The 22,503-nt window shown below is 40.0% G+C and overlaps 2 protein-coding genes across 2 annotated transcripts in view; one reads left to right on the top strand and one right to left on the bottom strand.

Annotated features, from left to right (window-relative positions):
* The first annotated feature begins 249 nt into the window (after positions 1-249).
* LOC102785952 (signal transducer and activator of transcription 1-like) lies at positions 250-14,032 on the top strand. The gene is made up of 24 exons (XM_087830216.1): positions 250-347; positions 2,277-2,404; positions 2,570-2,714; positions 2,807-2,902; positions 3,319-3,396; positions 3,489-3,567; positions 4,124-4,212; positions 5,365-5,516; positions 5,614-5,778; positions 5,871-5,963; positions 7,484-7,543; positions 7,690-7,719; positions 7,808-7,895; positions 8,006-8,047; positions 8,326-8,409; positions 8,528-8,629; positions 8,720-8,855; positions 9,482-9,537; positions 9,623-9,699; positions 9,821-9,960; positions 10,126-10,296; positions 10,505-10,562; positions 10,657-10,729; positions 12,171-14,032. Exons 2-24 carry the CDS (start codon positions 2,277-2,279, stop codon positions 12,207-12,209), a joined length of 2,181 nt encoding a protein of 726 aa, XP_087686342.1. The 5' UTR covers positions 250-347; the 3' UTR covers positions 12,210-14,032.
* Positions 14,033-15,712: 1,680 nt separating this feature from the next.
* Positions 15,713-22,503, bottom strand: part of LOC118455644 (glutaminase kidney isoform, mitochondrial-like) — a 39,262-nt gene continuing 32,471 nt past the window's right edge. The window contains exons 15-18 of the mRNA XM_087830217.1: positions 19,137-19,198; positions 17,951-18,027; positions 17,615-17,678; positions 15,713-16,753 (exon numbers count right to left, since the gene is read on the bottom strand). Coding sequence (XP_087686343.1) covers positions 16,606-16,753; positions 17,615-17,678; positions 17,951-18,027; positions 19,137-19,198 — 351 coding nt within the window. The 3' untranslated portion in view covers positions 15,713-16,605. The remainder of the gene's footprint in view (positions 16,754-17,614; positions 17,679-17,950; positions 18,028-19,136; positions 19,199-22,503) is intronic.

Below are 22,503 nucleotides of genomic sequence, written 5' to 3'. Positions count from 1 at the left end.
AGTATTGTGGAAAAAAACGGATAAAAACGGGTTCATGAGCGCTGATGTGCAACAGCCCACCAAACGGAGCTGAAACCTGCACAGAAAACAGCTGTTTTCAGGGTTTCAACATCTGGCTGTTGTTATTTTTCTTTACTTTGTGACTTGCCGGATGTCGAGCTGTGCGGCCTCCAGCTTTGCGCACCCAGCAAGACGATTTCTGGAGAATCACGTGGTGCGTGTGAGTGGGCGTGTGCAACGGAAGTCCTCGTTCTTAAGGCAAGAATTAACAGCCAGATCTGAAGGCTGGAGGTCGCATGTGATTTTTGTCCTGCTTTCACCTGTCCGACAAAGAGCCACCCACCAAGGTAAGTCATGATTTCTGCGCAAAGAAACAACTTTAGTTCTATTGCGGGCAGCCTTGTGCGCAGCTTTTGGTCCACCTTTCCTCCAAAATGTGCGCGATCCTGATTTTTAAAAGAAGGTAATTGTCTGATAAAAGCTGTTAAAAAGGCAAATGTAAATAAATAAAAATCCTCGGTTCTTGAAGTTGCTGCGGTGTTGTTGCATTTCTTGCAAATCCCCTCCGATTATAAGAGCGGGGTAAAACTTTCCAGTGAGCTCAGTTACATATTTACCGATAGCTGGCGACATCAATACGCCACCACACGCGCTTTGCATTACATAAACACATAAAACTAATCAGCTTATAATTACTCACACCTCACTTTGGTGCTGTGTTTATTCGAATTATTTTGAGATGTCCACGTTCTCTGTGTCCACAGACATTCCCTTTGGCTGATAAATAAGATAAATATAACTGCATGGGAGTTTAAGTCAGCTTTTAAGGACTAAGAAAACTGTCAGTGTGATCACTTTTGAAACTGCACTTGTTACAGCATGTGATCTGACGATTGGCGGTACACATTTTCAGTGAGCGTCAGTCATATTTGCATGATTATATATGGTTATAGTCATGGCTGCCCTCGTGGCCAGGCCACACTTAAAAACAGATTTTTAATCCATATAAAACTTTATCTTAAATTACTCTAGCGCAGACGTTCCCAAAGTGTGGGGCCCGCCCCCTAGGGGGGGCGCACAGCCATTGCAGGGGGGGCGCGGCATGAAAAGGGAAAAAAACCCAAAACAACGCTTGGACACTGTTAGCACGGGCGCCCACACAAACGCAAAGCAGGAGATGAAGCACCGCTGAATATGTTTCAACCAACTTCATTCTAAGCCAAAGACTAGAAAATATGGTGAAGCAAATCTTCCCTTTGGTTTCACCTGCACAAGTGCCGAGGTAGGTCTCCCTGCAGAACTGGTTTTCCCTTCGTTGGGAGCAGCGCTGGGCTGTTTAAATCACGGACAAACAGGATCCCACATTCTTGATTTGTAGTTCACAAACACTTGTTGTAATGACTAACTACTCCTGACATTTTGGAGATGTTTGCTCTTTATACAGTAAAGTTACAGTGGGATACAAATAATATCAGGCTGATCCTGCCATGATTTGTTCCCCCGGTTCAAATCACGGACAAACAGCATCCAACAGTTGTTTATGTTTTTGAACCCATTTTGCAGACGGATTTTTTGAAAAATGTATTGATAGCAATGTTGAATATTATTACACAGGAAAAAAAACAACTACATGTAAAATAATCACAGCGTGACGCCTCTGCCTTTGTAAATGGAGGGACAGTAACTGTGTGTAAAACCTGCAGACAGTCAGATTAACAGTATTTTGTCTCTATCTGCCATTCTGCAATTCATCTCATGTAAACAATAACGTGGCCACAGCGTGACGTGAAAAAAGGCACATACCTTTGACGTTGCGTGAAGAACTCTATATTCCTCGTCCACACATAAACGCAAAAAAGGAGTTTTAAAAAAATCTTGAAACGCCGTTTACGTGGACGAAACAGCTGCGTGTTCAAAAATACCCGTGTAGGTGCAGACGTAGTGTAAAAGAGTTAGTAGTTTATTTTCTTACTACCTGTAATTTATTGCAGATTACTTGTATTTGCTTAATTGTTTACTAAATGTTTGAGGTGTGAAATAAACCGCAATGGAGCAAAATATGGGTGTGTGTGGTTGGAGGATGTGTTCGTGCGTGCGTGCGCGCGTGCACGCGAGGGGCGCGCCCAGCAAAAAAAGTTTGGGAACCACTGCTCTAGTGTAAGATATATTTCTGTTAATAAAATGGAGGAAAATAACGGTAAAGACTTCTATCACATCTGTGGACCAATCAGAGGCCCTGAACTCGTAAAAAGAGGTTTGTGTGTTTGTGACTGCAGATGGCTCAGTGGCAGGCCCTTCTGAAGCTGGACTTTGCACTCCAGAGCCGGGTCTGCCAGCTGTACGAGAGAAGATTTCCCAAAGAGATTCGCCACTATCTGAGCACCTGGATCGAGAACCAGGACTGGTAAGACGGGGCTGGATGCAGAAGCAGGGAAAATAGTTATGGTCTAAGATTAAAGAGCTTTAACTTAATATAGTAAGTTGTACAGTATATGATGTAAGGAAGATTGTGAAATAGTGTGAAAACAGGTGCAGTCCTGCAGTTAAATCTTCTGTTTCTCTGCATTAGGGATTCGGCAGCTGTGGACGAGCACAGAGCCAGAACCTGTTTCCAGGCTCTCCTGGTGTTTCTACAAGAGCAGTGGTATCGTTCTGTTCAGGAGAACAATATTCTGCAGGGGCCAGATTTTTCCAGGATGAACGACTACCTGCTGGTAGAACAGATATGATGCTCTGTGCAGAAAAAATGTAATTATTTGAAAATACACTTCCAGTAATGATTTGCGTGGTTCTTTCTGCTCCTTAGGGGCATTTCCAGGGTGAGCCGCTGAAATTGGCCCTAATTCTGTCTGAATGCCTGAAGGAGGAAAAGCAAATTCTGGCTTCGGTCTCTGAGCCTCAGGTCAGTTAAATGCTGTTCTAATGAAGAGCCTGGTTTCATTCTTAAGTCATATTTACACAGACAGGTCTGTCCCACGGTCACTGCAGTTAACCAAAAGTAGATATGAAAAGATTTTAGTAGAACCATAACTTTGATGCACACTAACTGTAAACATGTTCCTGGGTTGCTTATAGAGAGAGTTACAATTAACGGCAGAAATGCATTTTCCCGGACCAGAGAGTAGGTGGAACTGTAAAAATTGCTCATGCTAACAGAAAACGTAGCCTTGTGAGTCATAGCAAAGCAAATATGGCAACACGTTAGAGTGAAACTGTGATCACAACCAGAGGAAAGGGAAAGTAAATATCAATTATAATTATAAATAAAAATTTGATAATAATTGCAAACATGTGACAGAACCTTCTTGTTTTTGTCAGAGTTGCAACAATCCAGGCATGCAACAAAGCTGGAGAGAGTTGGACGACAAAGTCAATGAACTGAAGCGACAGACTTTGGTAAGATTACTGGGATTTTATTTTCAGCCTTCCAAGAAAGATAAATGTTTTCCTCTTGGTTTTTAAACCAATGCACTTTTACTCTAATGTAGGAGACCAAGAAGGAAATCAAGACACTGGAGGGTCTGAATGAAAATCTGGACTATATTCTGATGGCCTGGCAAAATAAAGGTATGATAGCACGACCACATACTGTATATAAAAGACGGACATTGCCATTACCTACTGGTTTTTGAAGTGTGGACGACATTAAAGCATTAATTTTAGCAGTGTGATTAGTAATAAAATCCTAGAAATTTCACTAATCAAAACTGAGGCCGTAACTCAACACAGCCCTTGCCCATCCTTAAAAAGGCACAAACACTGCAGTGACTCCAGTTAGCTGAGCGGAAGCCCAGCAGACATCTGACAGCTACTGATGCCCCTGTCACCTGTCAATCAAACTGGCCATGCCCCTCAAAGTAGGGAAGGAGGGAAGTATCTGCAAAGATTAAAACTGTTTTTTGTAGCAGGCTGAAAACAAGGTGATGTTGTGGTGTAAATTTGGGCATTTTAATATGGGAGTCTATGGGGACTCACTGTCAGAGTCAACCTCAAGTGGCCACTAGAGGGCCCACAGTTTAGTCCCATTTGTCAGCCGAGGAGTTGCTTGGCAGGATTAAAACCTGGCAGGTCTGGTTTGTCACTCAGTTGTTTTTGACACAAGTGTCTTGTCTTCCGTTTCCAGTGGAGGAGCACACTGATATGGCCCAGTCCCAACATATTGTTGATCAGGAATGTCAGAAACATGCAGTCTTCATAACACAAAGGAAGGAGGTATGGTTAATAATAATAATAATAATAATAATAATAATATGGTAAATGTTTGATGAAATGTTGGCATTAGTGGTGCAAACTAGTCTAAACAGATAAACCACATTCATTTTGATATTTTGTGCAATTATTATGAAAGCTTCATAGAAAATGTTCATGTCATAGATTTGGGGCAGTTTAGTAGAAACATCTATTATCTGCTATTGGTCAGTTCTACTTCATGTTTCAAATTACATAATACATATATACATAATTACCTAATGCTAGCATGAAATGTAAAACTAGGTCGCAGTAACATTACAAAACCGTTATTGTAAATGTTTTTACAGCATAAATGTGACATCGCATTTACACCGTACTGTAACGTTACTGCTGCATTGTGACCACGGAGCAATGTTGTCACAGCGTCATGTTGATGTTGGAAGCTTGCCAAATCATGATTAAATGCAACATTGTTTTTCTGGGGAAATATTTTGGAGCAAAAACATATGTGGAAATGCCTTGCACTGATTGGTTGAACAAACCAGCAACCTACAGGCAGTAGGACTAAGTCAACTTTGCGTAGCAGTCTTCCCCTTTCAGACGTTGCCATTGAAATGCAAATAAGTCTTATAAGCTGATACAGCCAAAAGCAACATAGAGCAGCGGTCCCCAACCCCCGGGCTTCGGACCGGTACCGGTCCGTGAGTCGTTTGGTACCGGGCCGCGAGAGTTGAGGCTCAGGTGTGAAATGTATAGTTTTCAGGGTTTTTATCGGTTTTCAGCGTTATTTTGTTATCGTTTTTATCGTTAACTCGGTTTTCCTGGGTCTTTTCACGTGTGTTATGAATAAATCTTCTTTTTTTCGGTACCGGTACTAGTTTTATTTTGTTGTATTTATCCGCGACACATTAAAGGCCGGTCCATGAAAATATCGTCGGGCATAAACCGGTCCGTGGCGCAAAAAAGGTTGGAGACCGCTGACATAGATGACAGCTCTCAGAGTTATACTCATAGAACCTTGGGTTACGGTGGGTAACCTTTCCTTAACTGTTATTTTGCTGTGTTCAGATTTTATTGCGGGCTGTGAGAGATCATGTCTGCACTGGTCAGATGGTGAAACCTCTTCCCTCTCTTATGCGCACATATGAATCTTTTCTTTTTTTTGTCTTGCAGATTGTGCTGCATCAGTTGGTTAACATTTTAGAGCAGACAGAAAAGGTCGTGGCGACTCTCACTGATGTGGAGCTGCCGGAGTGGAAGCGCAGGCAGCAGTTGGCCTGCATTGGAAGTCAAGCTGACACCAGTCTGGACCACCTGGACAAGTGGTTAGAGCTCATTTGTTCTGCTCACCTTTGCATGTCTAAGAGAATCTGTTTTTCCTCTCGGACTTTTTACACTCAGCCTGTTTTATTCTGTGTGCAGGTTTTCGACTGTCGCCGAAGTGCTGCTAGGAGTCTGCGAACAGCTGAAGAAACTTCAAGACCAGAACAGCAAATACAGCAGCGCTGACCCTGCCTTCTGCCTCCCTACTTCAATCCCAGAAACTGAGAAATTTGGGCTGTCCTTGTTAATAAAACTAGTCACAAAGTGAGTCACTCTTTTTTTACATATATAGACACACACACTGATGCACCAACAGTATGAATAGTGACACGTTCTGTTGTGGTCTGGCATTGCAGCGCTCTGGTGGTGGAGAAACAGCCCGTCATGCAGAAATTTCCACTGCGTCCTCTGATACTGAAGACCGGGGTGCAGTTCAGTATCACAGTGAGGTAAGCATGCACTGACTTTATACACGTGTATGTCTGAGAAACCCAAATGTCAGCTGGGACTTCATGTCACTCAGCGCTTCCATATAATGGGAATATGTAATCAGTTCCTTTTGTTTGTCTGTCTGTTTGTTAGCAGTTTAATGTTGGGGGAAACCAGATCAAGTCTGAAAATCAGTGAAAACTTTATATTGCCCACAATTTTCTGTGGTCTTTACACAGTTTAGGGTCAGGTCTGATCCCCAAAACTAAAACATTTCTTTATTAAACTGACGTTCATCTTATTTTGACTGCAGTTTTCTCTCTGAGGTCTCAGATGGACCTCATTAGGTATATTTTCCTTTTACCTGCTAATTATTCATACAGACAAACTGTTTCTTTTTTTTTTTTTATAATTCAAGTATTTATTAGATTTTGCATTTTATAACAACAAATACAAAAATGCAGCAAACACACAAAACACAAAACAAAACAAAAGCAGTGAGGTTTTAACATCTGTTGTATTAAGCTCAAATGTCCAAGTCAGGTAGTCATGTAGGTGCAAAAATTGTCCCACTGTTCCAGCGCAGCTTCCGTCACATGATGTAACAAGCTCAGAAGTTAGCAGCTAGGTTTTGAGATGAGGCATTTTGACTGAAAGCCGTGTATAGGCTTACTTATTTAGATTTTTTTTTTATTACTCAGTTTTTAATAAAGGTTTTACATATTTTTACAACAGAAAAGGAAAACAACAAACAACCAAAAACAATAACAAAACAAGCAGTCGACTGAAAAGCACAGCTTTTTCCCACAAAGCAATTCTGGCAGTGAGAACATGACTTTATATTCATGAATTGACAGCACATCTACAGATGTAAGAGCAGCTTAGGAGAGGCTTGCAGAAGTTTATATAGATGTGAGTAGGCACAAACAGGAGAAAGAAAAAATAAATTAAATTAAAAAACAAACAAACAACATTCTAATTTCGGATATATTTCAACCACTTGTCCCATCTTGTGGTATAAATATTAGCTTGCAGCCTTAACAAAAAGGTAAGTTTTTCCATTTTATGAATCTCCTCAACAGCGCTCAACCAGTCGTCCAGAACAGGGGGGTCAGTACAGAGCCACTTACGAGTAATTGCTTTTTTTGCTGCAGCAGTAAGAATCTTCAGAAGATATTTGTCATTGCTTGTTAATTCTTCGGGTAGGTCTCCTAAATAAAATGTTATGACAGGCCGTTGTTTTGATTTAAAGCCTATAGTCTGTTCTATCTTTGATATAACATCTTCCCAAAACTTAGAAAGTTTTCGACACGACCAGAATATGTGGGTATGGTTTGCAACAGTTTCCCCACAGCTCCTCCAGCATGAAGAATTTCCCCGTGTTTGTTGTTATAGTGTTATGAAAAATCGTACCAGGTTTTTCCAACTAAATTCTCGCCAGTATGCAGAGGATCTTACTTAGATCTTTTTACATGTTTACTGGGCCAAAATAACCAGTGCTAAACTAAAAAACATAAAGAAATGTCTTTTCTCTTTTCAGGTTCCTGGCAAACATCCCTGAATTCAAATGCATGCTGAGAGTCAAACCTGTATTTGACAAGTAAGTGAAAGAAAAGCTGGTCTGAAAGAGTGGCATGGAGTTCAGATGGAAATATTTATTTTTTGAACTTTTATTTTAAAAAAAAACTTTTTAAATTTTAGTTTTCTCAAATCTTTTCTCGTCTTTTTTCTCCCCACCAAAATAAGGGATGTTGTAGAAGCCGAGACAGTGAAAGGGTAGGTAGACTAAAATCTGAAACATACATTTATGAAAGTTTATATTTCTGTGATAAATGAGTACTGATGCTTTTTGTACTTGTCGCAGGTTCCGTCTCTTTGATTTCAACAGAGACGACTGTAAGGTGTTGGACGAGGACACAGATGGAGGCTTGATGGCAGAATTTGGGCACATGGTATGAAAATCCTCAAAGTTAACAAAGCTTTATGTTTAACTATTATACATTCATATGTTCTTTTATACAGTACAGCTTGTAGTTTCTTATAAAAAATTATATTTTTTCAGTCGCTCAAGGAAAGAAAATCAAGAAGCAAAAGCTCATCTGCGGTAAGAGAAGTTTATTTTAAATTGTCTTTTTTCACATGAGCATTTATGAGCATTACTATACTGCACACGTTTCAGAAGTGTGTAGTTATATAAATCTTGAGGGTGAACAGGTAAATACAGGTGAGATGACGGATGGGAAGAAGGTAAACAAAGTATCAAACTCAAGTGTATTTTAAAGTTTTATTGATCCCACAACCTCTCAGGGCATGTTTTTGATTATGAGTGCTAGAGACGTGAGCTGCTGCCTTACTCCCATTACTTTCTTTCTTTTCCCTTAGAACCATCTGGTAGTCACTGAAGAGCTGCACATCATCAAGTTTGTGACAGAGTTTCAGTACGCAGGACAAAGGTGCAACATCGAGGTAAGCAGCATGAACTTCAGCTTTGATGGCGTTCTCTAGTCCTGATCTTTAAAACTGGTTGCTGTGGTGGAGGGTTTGTACTTTTATTGACTGGTTTCCTCCTCTGCTGTCGGTCCAGGCCAGCTCCCTGCCCGTGGTCGTCATCTCCAGCACGAATCAAGTCCCCAATGCCTGGGCCTCCATCATGTGGTGGAACATGGTGTCCACCAGTGAACCTTGGGTAAAATTTTGTCACAGCCAACAAACACTAGTAACATCTGTTAAGACAAGCCAGGAAACTTCATTGTGGTTCTTTGACTTTTCCCTGCAGGACCTGTCGCTGTTCCTGAATCCTCCTCCTCTCACCTGGGAGCAGCTGTCACAGGTGCTGAGCTGGCAGTTTTTGACCGTTGGCAAACGAGGGCTTGATGAAATGCAGCTCTCCATGCTAAGAGACAAAATTATGGGTAAGTAAATGAAATCTAAGCCAATTTTTTCAATTACTTTTTAAAAAGACATTTATATTTCATTTGCAGTGTTGATGGGAGTTAATTTTAGAGCTCATTTTAGTTATTAAGCTGTGTATATAAAGATATATCTTGCATATTGTGTGTCGTCTTAAAAGCCTGACGTTTCTGTGTATTTTTTGTTATTGAAAACAATATCGCTAAGGATCAAATTTAAAAAAAAATAAATAAATAAAATTACTTGCATGTTAAAATTTTTTTTTTTATATATATAAAATCAGTACTGACCAGTACAAAAATAGTTTTTTGCATTTTGGAAATCACTATTATTTTTACTGAAATGATACAATTAGCATGCAAAGCAGATTGTTAGCATAGATTAGCATGGAAAATACATTGTTAGCTTGTAGCATACAGTAAAAAGCAGAGTACATAGTTAGCTTAGCCCTGACGTGCAAACATTTGAATGTGCACATGAAGAATAAAAAAATATGTGCACAGGTAAAAACAAACAAACAAGTAGTGCAATGATTACACATGTACTATACTATCTAATATTAAAATTTATAAATACTATAAAACACTTTATGGTAATGTTTTTGTTTTGTTTTTTTTAAATGTAACAGTTGGTGCTGCTGCAGATGATCCTGACGGCGTGGTGATCTGGAGCAGCTTCTCCAAGGTGGGTCTTAAGATAAGTTCCTGTAGTTTCCTTGAGTCTGACAGCAGCACACAGGGGCTTGACTCTTTGTTTTCCTGTGGCGCAGAACGAAAATGCCTGGATCTGGATCGATGGCATCCTCGATTTAATCAAGAAACAGTTGGTGGATCTTTGGCGTGACGGGTACGACTTCACACTGACATCCAAACTTAGTTTAGCAACATTTCTTAAAGTTGTAGTACAGTCATATAAGGAAAATGTGCTAATGTAGAAGGGTGTGGCGTTTCCTGTGTGCGACTTTCAGATCCATCATGGGGTTCGTGAGCAGGGAGAGGACACGCCTCCTGCTGCAGGAAAAACAGGCCGGTACTTTTCTGATCCGGTTCAGTGAGAGCAGCAAAGACGGCGCCGTCACCTTCAGCTGGGTCGACCACTCCAACGGTGGTATGTTCCTGAGCCCACTGAGGACAATTTAAATAACTCTGCTGGAAGAAATAGAATAGTTATAATTATGTATTCACTATAAAGTATATTTACCTTAAATTGTGTGTTTGCTGACTGCAGTGGTTTGTCCTGCTTTGTATTGAAATGTGTTTTCTCCCCCTGTAGAGCCTCATGTGCATGCAGTACAGCCGTACACCAAGAAAGAGCTGTTGGTGTTACCTCTGCCAGACATCATTTACCGCTACAGTCTGGCATCCCAGCGAAGCAGAAATCCCCTGGTCTACCTTTACCCCGACATCCCCAAAGACACCGCCTTCGGACGCTACAAATCCCCCGGTATCACCTCTCACATCACTTCCTCCATGAAAATTACAACAAAATAAATAAATAAATAAAAATCGAAAACAGTGAATATAAATTTTATCTTGTACTCTGTCATAAAATAAAGATAAACTCCGTCATGAAGTGTTTACCATTTCAAATAATGTTGAGATGATCCAGTTTACTTTCTGTGTAATGAGCTCAATCCTGTCTGTCCACCCAGAAACATCAGAACCTTCAGGGGATGGATATCACCGCAGAATACCTTCTTTTATATCCAAGTAAGTAACAGTAACAAAAATGCTTCTGCAGTGTGTCTGAATTTAATTTTAATTCATTATTATAATCTTTTTTTGTTTGTTTGTTTTGGTACAGCGATCCTACGCCACCTCCTTCTCCACCCAATGAGACCTACATGATGGAAATGGACAATGAGCCGGAAACAAGTGTAGGTTTATTATTTATTTTTAGGTTTATTTTCCCTCAGCCCTTTAAAGTAGACTTAATTTGTTGGGATAATTTTATTTTATTTCTTTGTAAAGATCTGGTTCAAGAACAGCTTATTTACAATTTTGCCGTAGCCTGTTGAAAACATGAGTACTAAAAGTGAGGTACGACAGAAGTGCACAGGCTGCATTTAAAAAATGGATTTAAACTTTAAAGAGTGTTTTCGGTGCCGTGTTATCATCCATTGGCATCAACATATTTCCTAGTTAGTGCCAGTTTACTCACTAAAACGGAAGCACAGAAGTTGGATCTTAATATGGAAAGACAACTTAAAACATAAAAAATTTGCACCAAATCAACAGAAGATCCCAACGATCACACAGTAACTTTCCCTCACAAACACTATCTGTACCACCAGTGATAATTTCAAAACTTACAGGTTGTCTTTAATGAGCCCGTTTTGTGCCGTGATTAAACAGCCATTTCTTTTGTTTGCATAAAAGACCACAAGAACAGAATGTGTTTAAAGGAGACTATGGCTATGTTCACACTGCAGGTCTTAATGCTCAATTCAGATTTTTTTGATCAAATCCGATTTCTTTTTTTTTTTTTTTTTGTCTGGTTGTTCACACTACAAATAAAATGTGTCAGCAAACGCTCTCTAGTGTGAACCGTTCACGGCCCTCAAAGTGGCCCGCATGCGCAAAAGAAGACGTCACACACAACGCGCTCTGTTTAGACCCAGAGCAACAGTATTGTTTGACTGGTGGCCTTAATATAAAGACTTGTTTCGGACTTTACGTTTCCCAATTTTGCTTTAAGTTATAAAGTTATTTTGTTATTTACATTTGGCCTAATAATGATCCTTATTGCTGTTTTAGAGGAGCGGTGCTTCAAAGGATAGCTGCAGATTTCTGTCAGAATCTGCAGATTATACAGTACAAATAAAATGTTCACGTTTCTCCAACATTGTCTTCCCAACAGTTTCACTGACACCTACACTGGATGGCCAGGAAGCGTTCACGATGTCTTATCGGGCACTTCTCCGGCGCTGATAATTGGCGTCTGTCTTGTGTCAGTGACGTAAAAGACGGATTTAATGCGACTTGACCGTTCAAACAGCAGTTGTTTTCTAAAACAGATATGTATCGGATTCAGTACCACATACGAAAGTGACCCAGATCGGATTTGAAAATATCGGATTTGTGCCGTTTACACTGTCACACCATGATCGGATATGGGTCGCATAGGGTAAAAAAAATCGGATTTGATGCGCTTTCGCCTGCAGTGTGAACGTAGCCTAAATGTTTTCTCTCTGTTGCGAGTAAATCACAACACATCGAATGCATAACATGCATCACCTTCTGAGTATCTCCAGGTTTGAACCCTAACCCTTTCCTGCTGCAGCTAACTTAAACTAAACCTTCTGTGTTTCACTGCAGGCCGACTTGAGTGAACTCTTCCCTCTGCTGGATTGCTGATCACACCTGCACTTTGCTGGAAAAGAAAAGCTGTACTGTAAAAATGGCAACAATCAATGTGTATGAGATTGTATTCACATTCTGTTTTTCTTACTGTGCTGTATATTTTCTTTATATTTAGTTTTAATAATATTATTTTTCTTCTTTGGCTCTCGGAGGAGGCGGACGCACTTTTTCTCCTCTCCCTTATCTTCCCTGCTTATGTCCTTGTCTAGTCTCGTGGGGTTTTTTTGTATTTTCCCTGGAACATTCTCTCACAGTCTGTTCTCTAAAACCTAAAAGAGGAATTATGGATTGGATCAACTGGTCCCTAAATGCAATTGACACCCCTTTCTCAACGAGAAGTTTGGGCTTGGGTGAGCCTGAGTGCTGAAGATATCTACCTATTCGGAACCATGGTAACAGGGTTCTGGCTGATTGGAGCTGGCTTGGCCCTGACTTATCGAAGAATTAAGAAAGCGGAACCAGCTGTTCAAACCCCCACAAGGCTGCCCGCTGGATTGGAACGATGGGAGATGCGTGAGTTTCTCAAAATGGGCTCATTGAGTCACCACGGATAAGATCTTGGAGAGGCTACGGCTGCTGTGAATACTCAGAATAAGATCTCTGACTGCAGACTGGATACATCTCGGAAGGGCTAGCCCGGAATAACATCTCTGGGCGCAAAATTGGATGACATCTCGGGGAGGCACACTGCCGTGAGTTCTCAGAAATCGGCTCCTTGAGCACAAGAAATGACAACATCACAGAAAGCAAGTATGGCGAAGCTCGCGGCTCTCCAATGGGACCAGTGTTGGACTGTAGAACTGCTTTGAAATTCATATGAGCTGTTTGCACTAAAGTAAAAAATTAACATCACTTCATCCGGATACCCTCTCAGCGCCAGCTACAAGGCCGGAGCCGAACAAAACACCCTGATAACGACTGTGTTTAGTCTGTTCCTTCCCGTTCCATGCAAGGCCACCTGGGTTGGCTGGAAGACTGTTTACTTAGCCTGGCAGGGCGAAGGACACTGTCTCAGCTGAACTATGGACACACACACACATACATATACTGATACTGATAAGCACTCACTGACGCATCACCCTCCCTACCCCGGATCCAACGCCACCTCCAACGCTTACCTCCCCTCTGATGTGGACATCGGGTCAGTTGGAGGCGCAGTCGAAAGATTGCAGCGGTCCCAGATCAGATGTACACACTGGAACTCTTTCCCATGTTGCTTGTCTGTGTTTATTGTGCTATGGTGTGTTGATATCTGTGCATTCCTGTATTATCCTTTTGTGTTACACATTTTGATGTTTTTTTCCTCGCTACCTAGCCTGACCTGTCTCCCCAATGTGATGTTTGTGTATTGTATGTACGGTCGGCAAGGTCTGTCATCCCGGTTGTGGGCAAAAGACCTGCAACTGACAAATAAAGGCTATCTCATCATCTCATCTCTCATCATAAAATAACTGACTGGATGACTGTGCACCCCGACTGTTGCTCTGTGGCTGCTCTGGCATCACGACCCCCCCCCCCTGACACTGAATTGAATAAGTGGTTAAGTCAACGGATGGATGGATGAATTCCAGGGCCGAGAAAACCCGCATGGCCTCTTGGTCTTGTTTTGAAAACTTTAATAATTCCTGAGTTTACTTTCAAATAGGGATGCAAAGAGACAAAATTTGCATCAGATGTTTGTGTAATCCTGACTGGCAAACTGAAGACATTGACAACTTGTCAGTCACAAGTCATTAAATAATACACACTCTTTTAAGTTATTAATGGAGATTCTAAACTACAGATTAAGATTATAAACTCACCAGAATCCTGTTTACAGAGGTCACAAGTGAAGAATAAAATTCAACAAAAGTAAATAAATCATATCAAAAATTATTTGAAAATATTTAATGCTCAGTGTATTTCAAGTAATTTTAAAGCAGTTCAATATTTGGTTAATGTTTATGTTGTATGATGTATCCTGGTTCCTCACAGTTTTGCTGGAGACTAAGGTGATGACATCCAGTGTAAATAGGGTTTCTGAGATTTTTTAGGGTTGAGTACAATCTTAGTGTTTCAGAATTCAGAGGTCATCTAAAAAAATGTTTTTAGTTTATTGAATTTGTGTCATTTAATGTCATAGATAAAGCTTGGTGTCATCTGCATAGCAACGAAAACGTATGCAGTGTCAGGTAAAAAGTAGGGATGCACCGATACCGATACTGGTATCGGGTATCGGGGCCAATACTGTAAAATGTGTGTGTACTCATACTCGTAAAAGTTAACCGATACCATGAACCGATACCAACTTATTTCATTAATCAGAGGGTGGCTTGTCATTTCTGTTGTAGTTTTTTAGATTGGCCACTAGGGGGACATCCGGCGCTAAACAGGCACAGGGTTAGGCGAGTCAGACTGGCGGCTCCAGATAAAAAAGAGAAACTGGAGGCTGCTGTAGCTAGGCTAAACAAAATGTCAGCAGTGTGGACCGGAACAGCCAACTTTAACTCAGGTTTTGGAAAAGCGATGAAAAATGTCAAGAGAAAATCCACGGGCAGTTAAAACAACAGAGGCTCTGACTCATTTTATCACTCTGGATGACCAGCCAATGCCGGTCGTGGAAAACATAGGATTGCACCGTCTTCTCAGCATACTCGAGCTGCGATATGAAATTCCCAGCCGCCCACACATCAGAGAGATAATGGTGCCAAAACTTTCTAAAGAGGTAAAGACAAGCAGTGTGTGCACGATGTCAGTCCTCGGTTTAATGGCACAGTGGACTGATGATCCACGGGCAGATGAGGAGTTCGTTGCCAAATACTTTCGTTATTTTGTTTGTTTGTTTACAATATGGACACTCTGCAACAATTTAAAAGTTTATTTTATTCTCAAACCTGATTTGTATTTATTTTATTCCAAACAGAAGTGTTTATTTATTATTCTGAAAGCTCGAGACAGTGCCAATAGTTCAGTGATATTTTGTTAAATTACAATGTGGAGACTCTGTAATAATTTAACAGAAGTGCTTATTTTTCACTTGAAATTTTTTTGTGGTCATTTTTATTAAGATATTTATTATCGGCAGAGAATAAAATAAAACCTGTCTTCCAATTCATTGCATTTGTGTGTGTCTGGTAGAAGTATAGGTTTTTGTACTCTGTATCGGCATGTACTCAGATCCAAGTATCGGTATTGTATCGGTTTGAAAAAATTGGTATCGTTGCATCCCTAGTAAAAAGCATTGTTCCCAGTACAGAAGCCTGTGTTACTCTGTCAATACCTCCTCTGTGTAAAGAAGACTCCCAGTATACATGCACAAATTGGAACTGAACGTTCGGGTATCACTGCTCTCTCTGAACACTTTGATAGCTGAATCAATGAAAATTCAGAATTTGGCATCTCACTCAAAGACACTTCAGATTCAGACTGGAGGAGCCAGGAATCAAACTACAAACCTATAGATTAGTCGACAACCCACTCCACGTCCTAAACCACACCGTGTGAAATACAATCATATAGAGGTTTCTATTCCAGCTTTTTATTTGGCATTTTTCCATGAAATACACGAACTCCAACTGACACCATGAAAACACTCACATGGACATTAAATTTAAGTATGTAGTTTTGATTATAATTATCGTACGTGTTGTTCATGTTTATATATTTGCAAATTAAATTTCACGGGTTAAAAACAATGACTATATTCCACATGTGGAAAGAAAAACATCTGAAAATAATGTCTGAGAATTACCGCACAAAGCCAGATCAGGTTGTCACTGTAAACATTGCCCTAAAATGTATGCCAATCAACATTATATTGATATTATAGTCCGCCCAAATTAAATACCCAAATGTAACCATGCTGACAAAATAAACCACAAAATGCAACAAATCACACAATCTTCCGTCCGTCTCACACGCTCTGAAATTAATTTCCATCTTTAAAAAGTCTGAAATAAATACAAATTGTTTCTATTGCAAGTTTTTCCACTGAAAAATACATTCTTGAGTACAATCTCTGAGAACCTGCTGGTGACCTCGCAAATGAGCACAGAGGCAGGAATGTAAATCAAGCACACCCGTAACTACACATCGCATAAATTACACCATAATTTCCACACAGCTCACAACACATGTACAGTGAGAGTAAAACTAACAAAATACTAAACTAGTACAAGCTACATCCTAGAAATGTGGTTTACAGTACTGTGAGATTACAGGAGTAATACCGTAAACACTTTAAATATGAGTTTAAGTCGCTCACGCTCACATTTCGATAGACGTGAACAAGCAACCATTTACGGCCAAAAATCAAATCACAGCAGAGCAGCTAAATAATTCAACAGAAGCCTGAGCGTTGGTCTACAAAGTTTTTCCTCCTCCGGTCCTCCGTAGAAACCTGCAGCAGGTCTCACAGAAGGCTGTCCAGGCTCTTCTCATGGCTGGTCTTGTGCTCGTCATCGGAGGGCGGGCTGTATTTCTCGTGGTACTGCTGCAGCATGGTGACCACGTCGTGGTGGCCGAAATGCACCGCCTCATCCATCGGTGTGTTCCCCCATCTGTGCAAAAACAAATTAAAAGGTTAAAGAATACACTTTATGTTTGATAAAAAAATAGAGATGTAACCCTGCAGGTGGGTATGGAGGACCGAAAACACCCAGAATTAAAAGAAACTATTAAAGGAAATTAATAACCAAGATTAATATTCATCCATCCATCCATTTTCTTCTGCTTATCCATTTCAGGGACACAGGGGGGCTGGAGCCTCTCCCAGCTGTCACAGGACAAAAGATTAGGACTAAAATTAATAGTAGATCAATTAATAATAAATAACAAATAAGTGTAGGCACTTATTAGATATTGTATGAGTTCACCTTCACAACAATTTCTCAATTTATTTATTTTAGAAGGAGTTTGCCTAGCCTAGCAAAAAAGACACACACACACAAAAAAAGCTACAATATGTTGCAAAATAGGGGAAAAATGTAGAAATACTATTTGGCTTCAATTTAATAATTTATTTAATTCTAGCCTCTATCTTTTAAAACTTTCTGATTCAGATTTACAATTTATTATTTAATGAAGCAACACATTTCTTTGTGGCCAACCCAGTGGCACACTGCCTCATTTACATAATGGGAGAGAAATTATTACACAAATAAATACACACATAAACTGATGGTAAACTGGTGAATAAATAATTTAGCGTACAAAAATAGATTATTATTATTTAAAATGTTTAATTTATTTATATTATTTATGATTTTGGCACGTTTGGTTCTCCATAGATATCAGAATCTGAGCTTGGAGGATGAATTTTCTTTATCTTTTAACCACACTGAGACTTTTCTCAAAGGCTGGAAATTCTGCTTCAAAGCTCATTATTATAATCAGTATAAATACAGGTAGTAAAGACTCACCTGTCTCTGGGTACTGGATTCACCTTGCAAGCCTCCAGCAGAAAGCGAACCACCTCTATGTGTCCTAATGGAAGCAGGGCAGATGTTACAAGTTACTTTTACCTTGTTATACTGTGAAAAGGGTGCATGCTTGATTTTAATTGGCTCTCCCGATGCATAACTCCTCTTAAAGACTGTATTTTTCTTATGTCTACTTCTTACCTTGAAACTTTGCTGTTTCCATATATGTAATTTATATACATCATGGAAACAGCTCCAGACCACAGGATCAGACTTTAAAGAGTATTTGAGGGCGAGCTGTGTCTATTTACTGACTGACCTCAGGCTGAACGTTACCTTCAGCTGCTGCAACGTGCAGGGCCGTCCTCGAGTCGTAGTCCCTCTGCTCCATGTCCATGGATGACAGCGCGAACCTGCACACACAAAGGACCAGTAAACAACTCTGTAAGCACCTCTAACTGCTGCACAGTTCATAAGAGTCTCAGGCTGGAGGTTAAAGAACATCCTGCCTGAAACATCTTTTCCTAGGAAATTACCTTCAGAACGCAGCAATAATACATTTTATATGGAGGGCTGATCTGAGATACACGATTTCCTTCTGTTTTATGACTTCCTGTCCAGTTTTGGAGCAGGTTTTTGTTTTCTGTTTCAAATAACCAAGCAGGGCTAGAGCCACAAACTGCAGTTCCTCTAGTGGCCACCAGAGGCTCCAATGTTAAAAGGTGCAACTTTACAGCAGAAATAAACATGTTTACAGCCTGATACAAAACACCCTCATATCAAGTTTACAGGAGGGGAAATATTTTAATGGCTTATAATGTTTTTAAGGGTTAAAATGAGGGGCGTGGTCACTCTGACGTTCATCATTTTTAGATCCTTTGAGTCTCCAAAGCAAACAAACGCTGAAGCATCACAGAGGTTTACAGAAGGTTTTACAGCTACATTAAAATGATAAGTGAGGCTTAATCTCCATGGTGAAATCTTAGTCGCCCTCACAGTGCTTTTTTCCCCATTTACACACCTCTAACCAGCATAAAATTACTCAACAGGTAAAAGTGAATTCATTGTTGAAATCAGGTTAAATTTACTTCTTTGTAACAGCCTGAAAACACGACTTTCCAAACAAAAGTCTAACAACCAGACTGAGCCCATAAAACAACATCCATGTTTGTTTGCAGACTCTTGTAGATTCAAAAAATGATGAAAAATATTTTAAGTCCTTAACTCAAAATTGATCGTTAACAGGTGAAGAAGGCTGCAAACATGGATGCAGAGTCACACTTTAAACTATTTTTGAAAATAGTGCAAACGTTTCATTAGACTTTCATGAGGTCAGATGTAAAAACTCCACAGGGACACCTGTAAGTTCATTTTTCTGCCACTTGAGGTCACCAAGGTGCTTCCTCGTGCAGTCAGAGGAGTCTTTCTTTCATGTAGATGTTATTAAAAAGCTCCACTGGGGGGCGAGACGTGAATAAATCTGAACTGATCTCTTATTAAAAGCTGTATGTGAGCTGCTCACCTCCTCAGGGCTGATACGTCCCCAGTGTAGGCGGAAAACAGCAGGTTGATGACAGACTTGACCTGTGGACGGAAACGGGACGTTTTCAGGGTCACACCATTAAACCAAAACACACAGGCAGCTGCATAAGAGCTGAAAGACTCACGAAGGAATTACTCCACACACATCTAATCTAACGCCACACATTTCATGCAGCACTGAAAGGAAGTCAATCACACATTTATTTTTTATGATTATTTTGGAAGAAATTAGTCATTTAATCACCACAATGCTATAATTCAACAGCACTAAATATTTCAATCACAGATCCACGGGTTGGTCATAACTTACCACCAAACAGGAATGAATCATTTCCTATGAGCAAAACTTCAAAGTAAAACATGTGAAGAAAATAAGAATACAAACATGGAGAGGGCTCTACAGAAAAAAATCAAATAAAATCATTAACATTTTTAGTATTTCACATTGTCAGAGCTACAGTCTGTGAACTAATGTTGTTAATCCTTTATCAGAAGGGTTGCTGGGAGAGTTTCTCCTGAACAGGATTATTTATGTAAACATCTGACATGAGGAGAGAGCTGAAGAAACGTAGTTTTGGTCCAAATAAAAACTTTACACTACCGAAAAAAAGAGACAGAGACTCAGAAAACCTGCAGATATTCATCAAAACAGCCTAAAATGGACATTTTTAAGAGTTTGACCTTCTCTGTATTTTGTTATTCCGATGTTTTCGCTCCACAGTATCATGTTTTGTTTTCAGATAATCTTCTATTTTAAGATGTACTCATTTGTACCAGAGTCATTGCAGTGTTCATACTTTTCTTTTAGACTTCTAGTTTTTCTTTCACTTTAGCTTCAGTTTATTCCAGAATGGATTTTCTTGTTTTTAATTAGTGTTTTTCTGTTTTACTGCAGGCAGCGCTTCACTCATTCATTCACTCGTGAGGCCTGGTTTAAAAAAATGTTTATGCTAATGGTTACAACCATCTTTTCAATGCAATTTGTGTTTGAGATTCAAAAAAATAATCAGTCTAGCACAAAGCGTGTAAGTGTCCAGTGTCATGATGTTTCTCTACAGGGTAAACTAGTGTCACATCTAGTTTTAGTTCTTTAGGTTTAGTTAAGTAAATTAACCTTGGTTTGTACAAATTGGCCTTTGAGTGAAATCTTCTGATTGTGTTGTCCTAACCTCGTTTGGTAGTCCAATGAAAATATGCAAACTGTGTCAGGAGGCTAAAATAAACATGAGCACATACAGTTTTATGATTTGTGGCAAAAATGTGCACAAGTAAATATTTTATTGGTACTTTTGAACTCGGCATTATTGAATTAGGTAATATTAACTAACATTAGGCTTGGAATGTGACAGGATTTACCTCTCAGAGTAGCTTTGTATGATTCACAGTCCATAATAATCCTTCTTTATTTTATCGTGGGCCTTTTTTTTTTTTAACCCAAAGTTCTTTCGTGCAAAACAACTGAAATAAATGAAAGTAAAACTAAATCACCTGGATGAACACATTTTTATCTTATGTTTAAAAAAGCAAACAAAGCTTCAACATTAACTTAAAGTGGGGCAATTAACCAAGATGGCTACTAAGGTTCAAGTACGTAAAGGAAGAATATTCTTTAAAGGGCATGCACAAAGGAAACAGCCGGCAAGGGGCGCAGCGATTGAAGGAGATGGAAAGATACCAATAAGTTGGAGGGGGTTACTTAGGCAACCAGAACCTGGAAGTCTGCAAGTTACCAAAGTGATGACAGGTTGCGTGGTTGACAGGTCGCCACAAAACAAGCGCTTAAGATTTACCCTATACTCGTGACGCCTAGGTTAAAAAAGTGATTAAGCTGATGGTGATGCCCATCTTTTGTATACAGTCTGTGTTTGAGATGCAAAGAATAATCAGGTGACAGGGTCTCACATACATGGCCTTTAATCAAAAATCAAAGCCACATGTGTGAAAATCGTTAACTCTCTAATGTGTCTCTAAAAGGTAAACAAGGCACCTAAAAACCCAGACCAGGTGCACAAAAAACACCTGCCGACGAGCCGTAAATGTATTTCAAGGTTCAAGGTTCTTTATTTGTCACATGCACAGTTATACAACTCACTGAAAAGCCTTCAGTTAATCCAAAATGCTGCAGCAAGAGTACTGACAGGGACTAGAAAGAGAGAGCATATTTCTCCTGTTTTGGCTTCCCTTCATTGGCTTCCTGTTAAATCCAGAATTGAATTCAAAATCCTGCTCCTCACATACAAGGTCTTAAATAATCAGGCCCCATCTTATCTTAATGACCTTGTAGTACCATATCACCCTATTAGAGCACTTCGCTCTCGCTCTGCAGGCCTACTTGTTGTTCCTAGAGTATTTAAAAGTAGAATGGGAGGCAGAGCCTTCAGTTTTCAGGCCCCTCTTCTGTGGAACCAGCTTCCAGTTTGGATTCAGGAGACAGACACTATCTCTACTTTTAAGATTAGGCTTAAAACTTTCCTTTTTGCTAAAGCATATAGTTAGGGCTGGACCAGGTGACCCTGAATCCTCCCTTAGTTATGCTGCAATAGACGTAGGCTGCCGGGGGATTCCCATGATGCATTGAGTTTTTCCTTTCCAGTCACCTTTCTCACTCACTATGTGTTAACAGACCTCTCTGTATTGAATCATATCTGTTATTAATCTCTGTCTCTCTTCCACAGCATGTCTTTTATCCTGTCTTCCTTCTCTCACCCCAACCGGTCGCAGCAGATGGCCCCGCCCCTCCCTGAGCCTGGTTCTGCCGGAGGTTTCTTCCTGTTAAAAGGGAGTTTTTCCTTCCCACTGTTGCCAAAGTGCTTGCTCATAGGGGGTCATATGATTGTTGGGTTTTTCTCTGTATCTATGAAGCGCCTTGAGGCGACTTTTGTTGTGATTTGGCGCTATATAAATAAAATTGAATTGAATTGAATTGAATAACACACAGTGAAATGTAACCTGACACGCTCCTCGACATGTGCAAAAAAAAAAAAAAAAGGGGGGGGGGGGGTAGAGGAAGAAGATTATGTATATATAGTATATTTGTGTGTCTTCTTGTACGTTAGAATGCAGCAAAACTGGAGTACTGATGAATGCAGTAACAGATGGCTGCTTGTCACCTTGAGGAAGTTTAATGCAACATCAACACGTCCTCCAAACATTCACCTCTCCAAAGGTACAGTATGGCCTCATTCTGTGATCTGTTTGTTTTGCTGGTGGCAGCGAGCCAAAAGTCACATGCCCATGTGGTGTGACATGAAAAAAATGAGGAATGATGGTCCTTCAAAAACACCTGAGAACTATTTTTCTCCTTGCTGTCATGTGACACGTCACTGCGCACTCACATGGACGACCTT

Source organism: Neolamprologus brichardi, chromosome 16 (genome assembly GCF_056152115.1).
Source record: "Neolamprologus brichardi isolate AB-2024 chromosome 16, ASM5615211v1, whole genome shotgun sequence".
Taxonomy (NCBI): domain Eukaryota; kingdom Metazoa; phylum Chordata; class Actinopteri; order Cichliformes; family Cichlidae; genus Neolamprologus; species Neolamprologus brichardi.
Note: the sequence above shows the minus strand (reverse complement) of the source record. Positions and strands in the feature narration are given on the sequence as shown.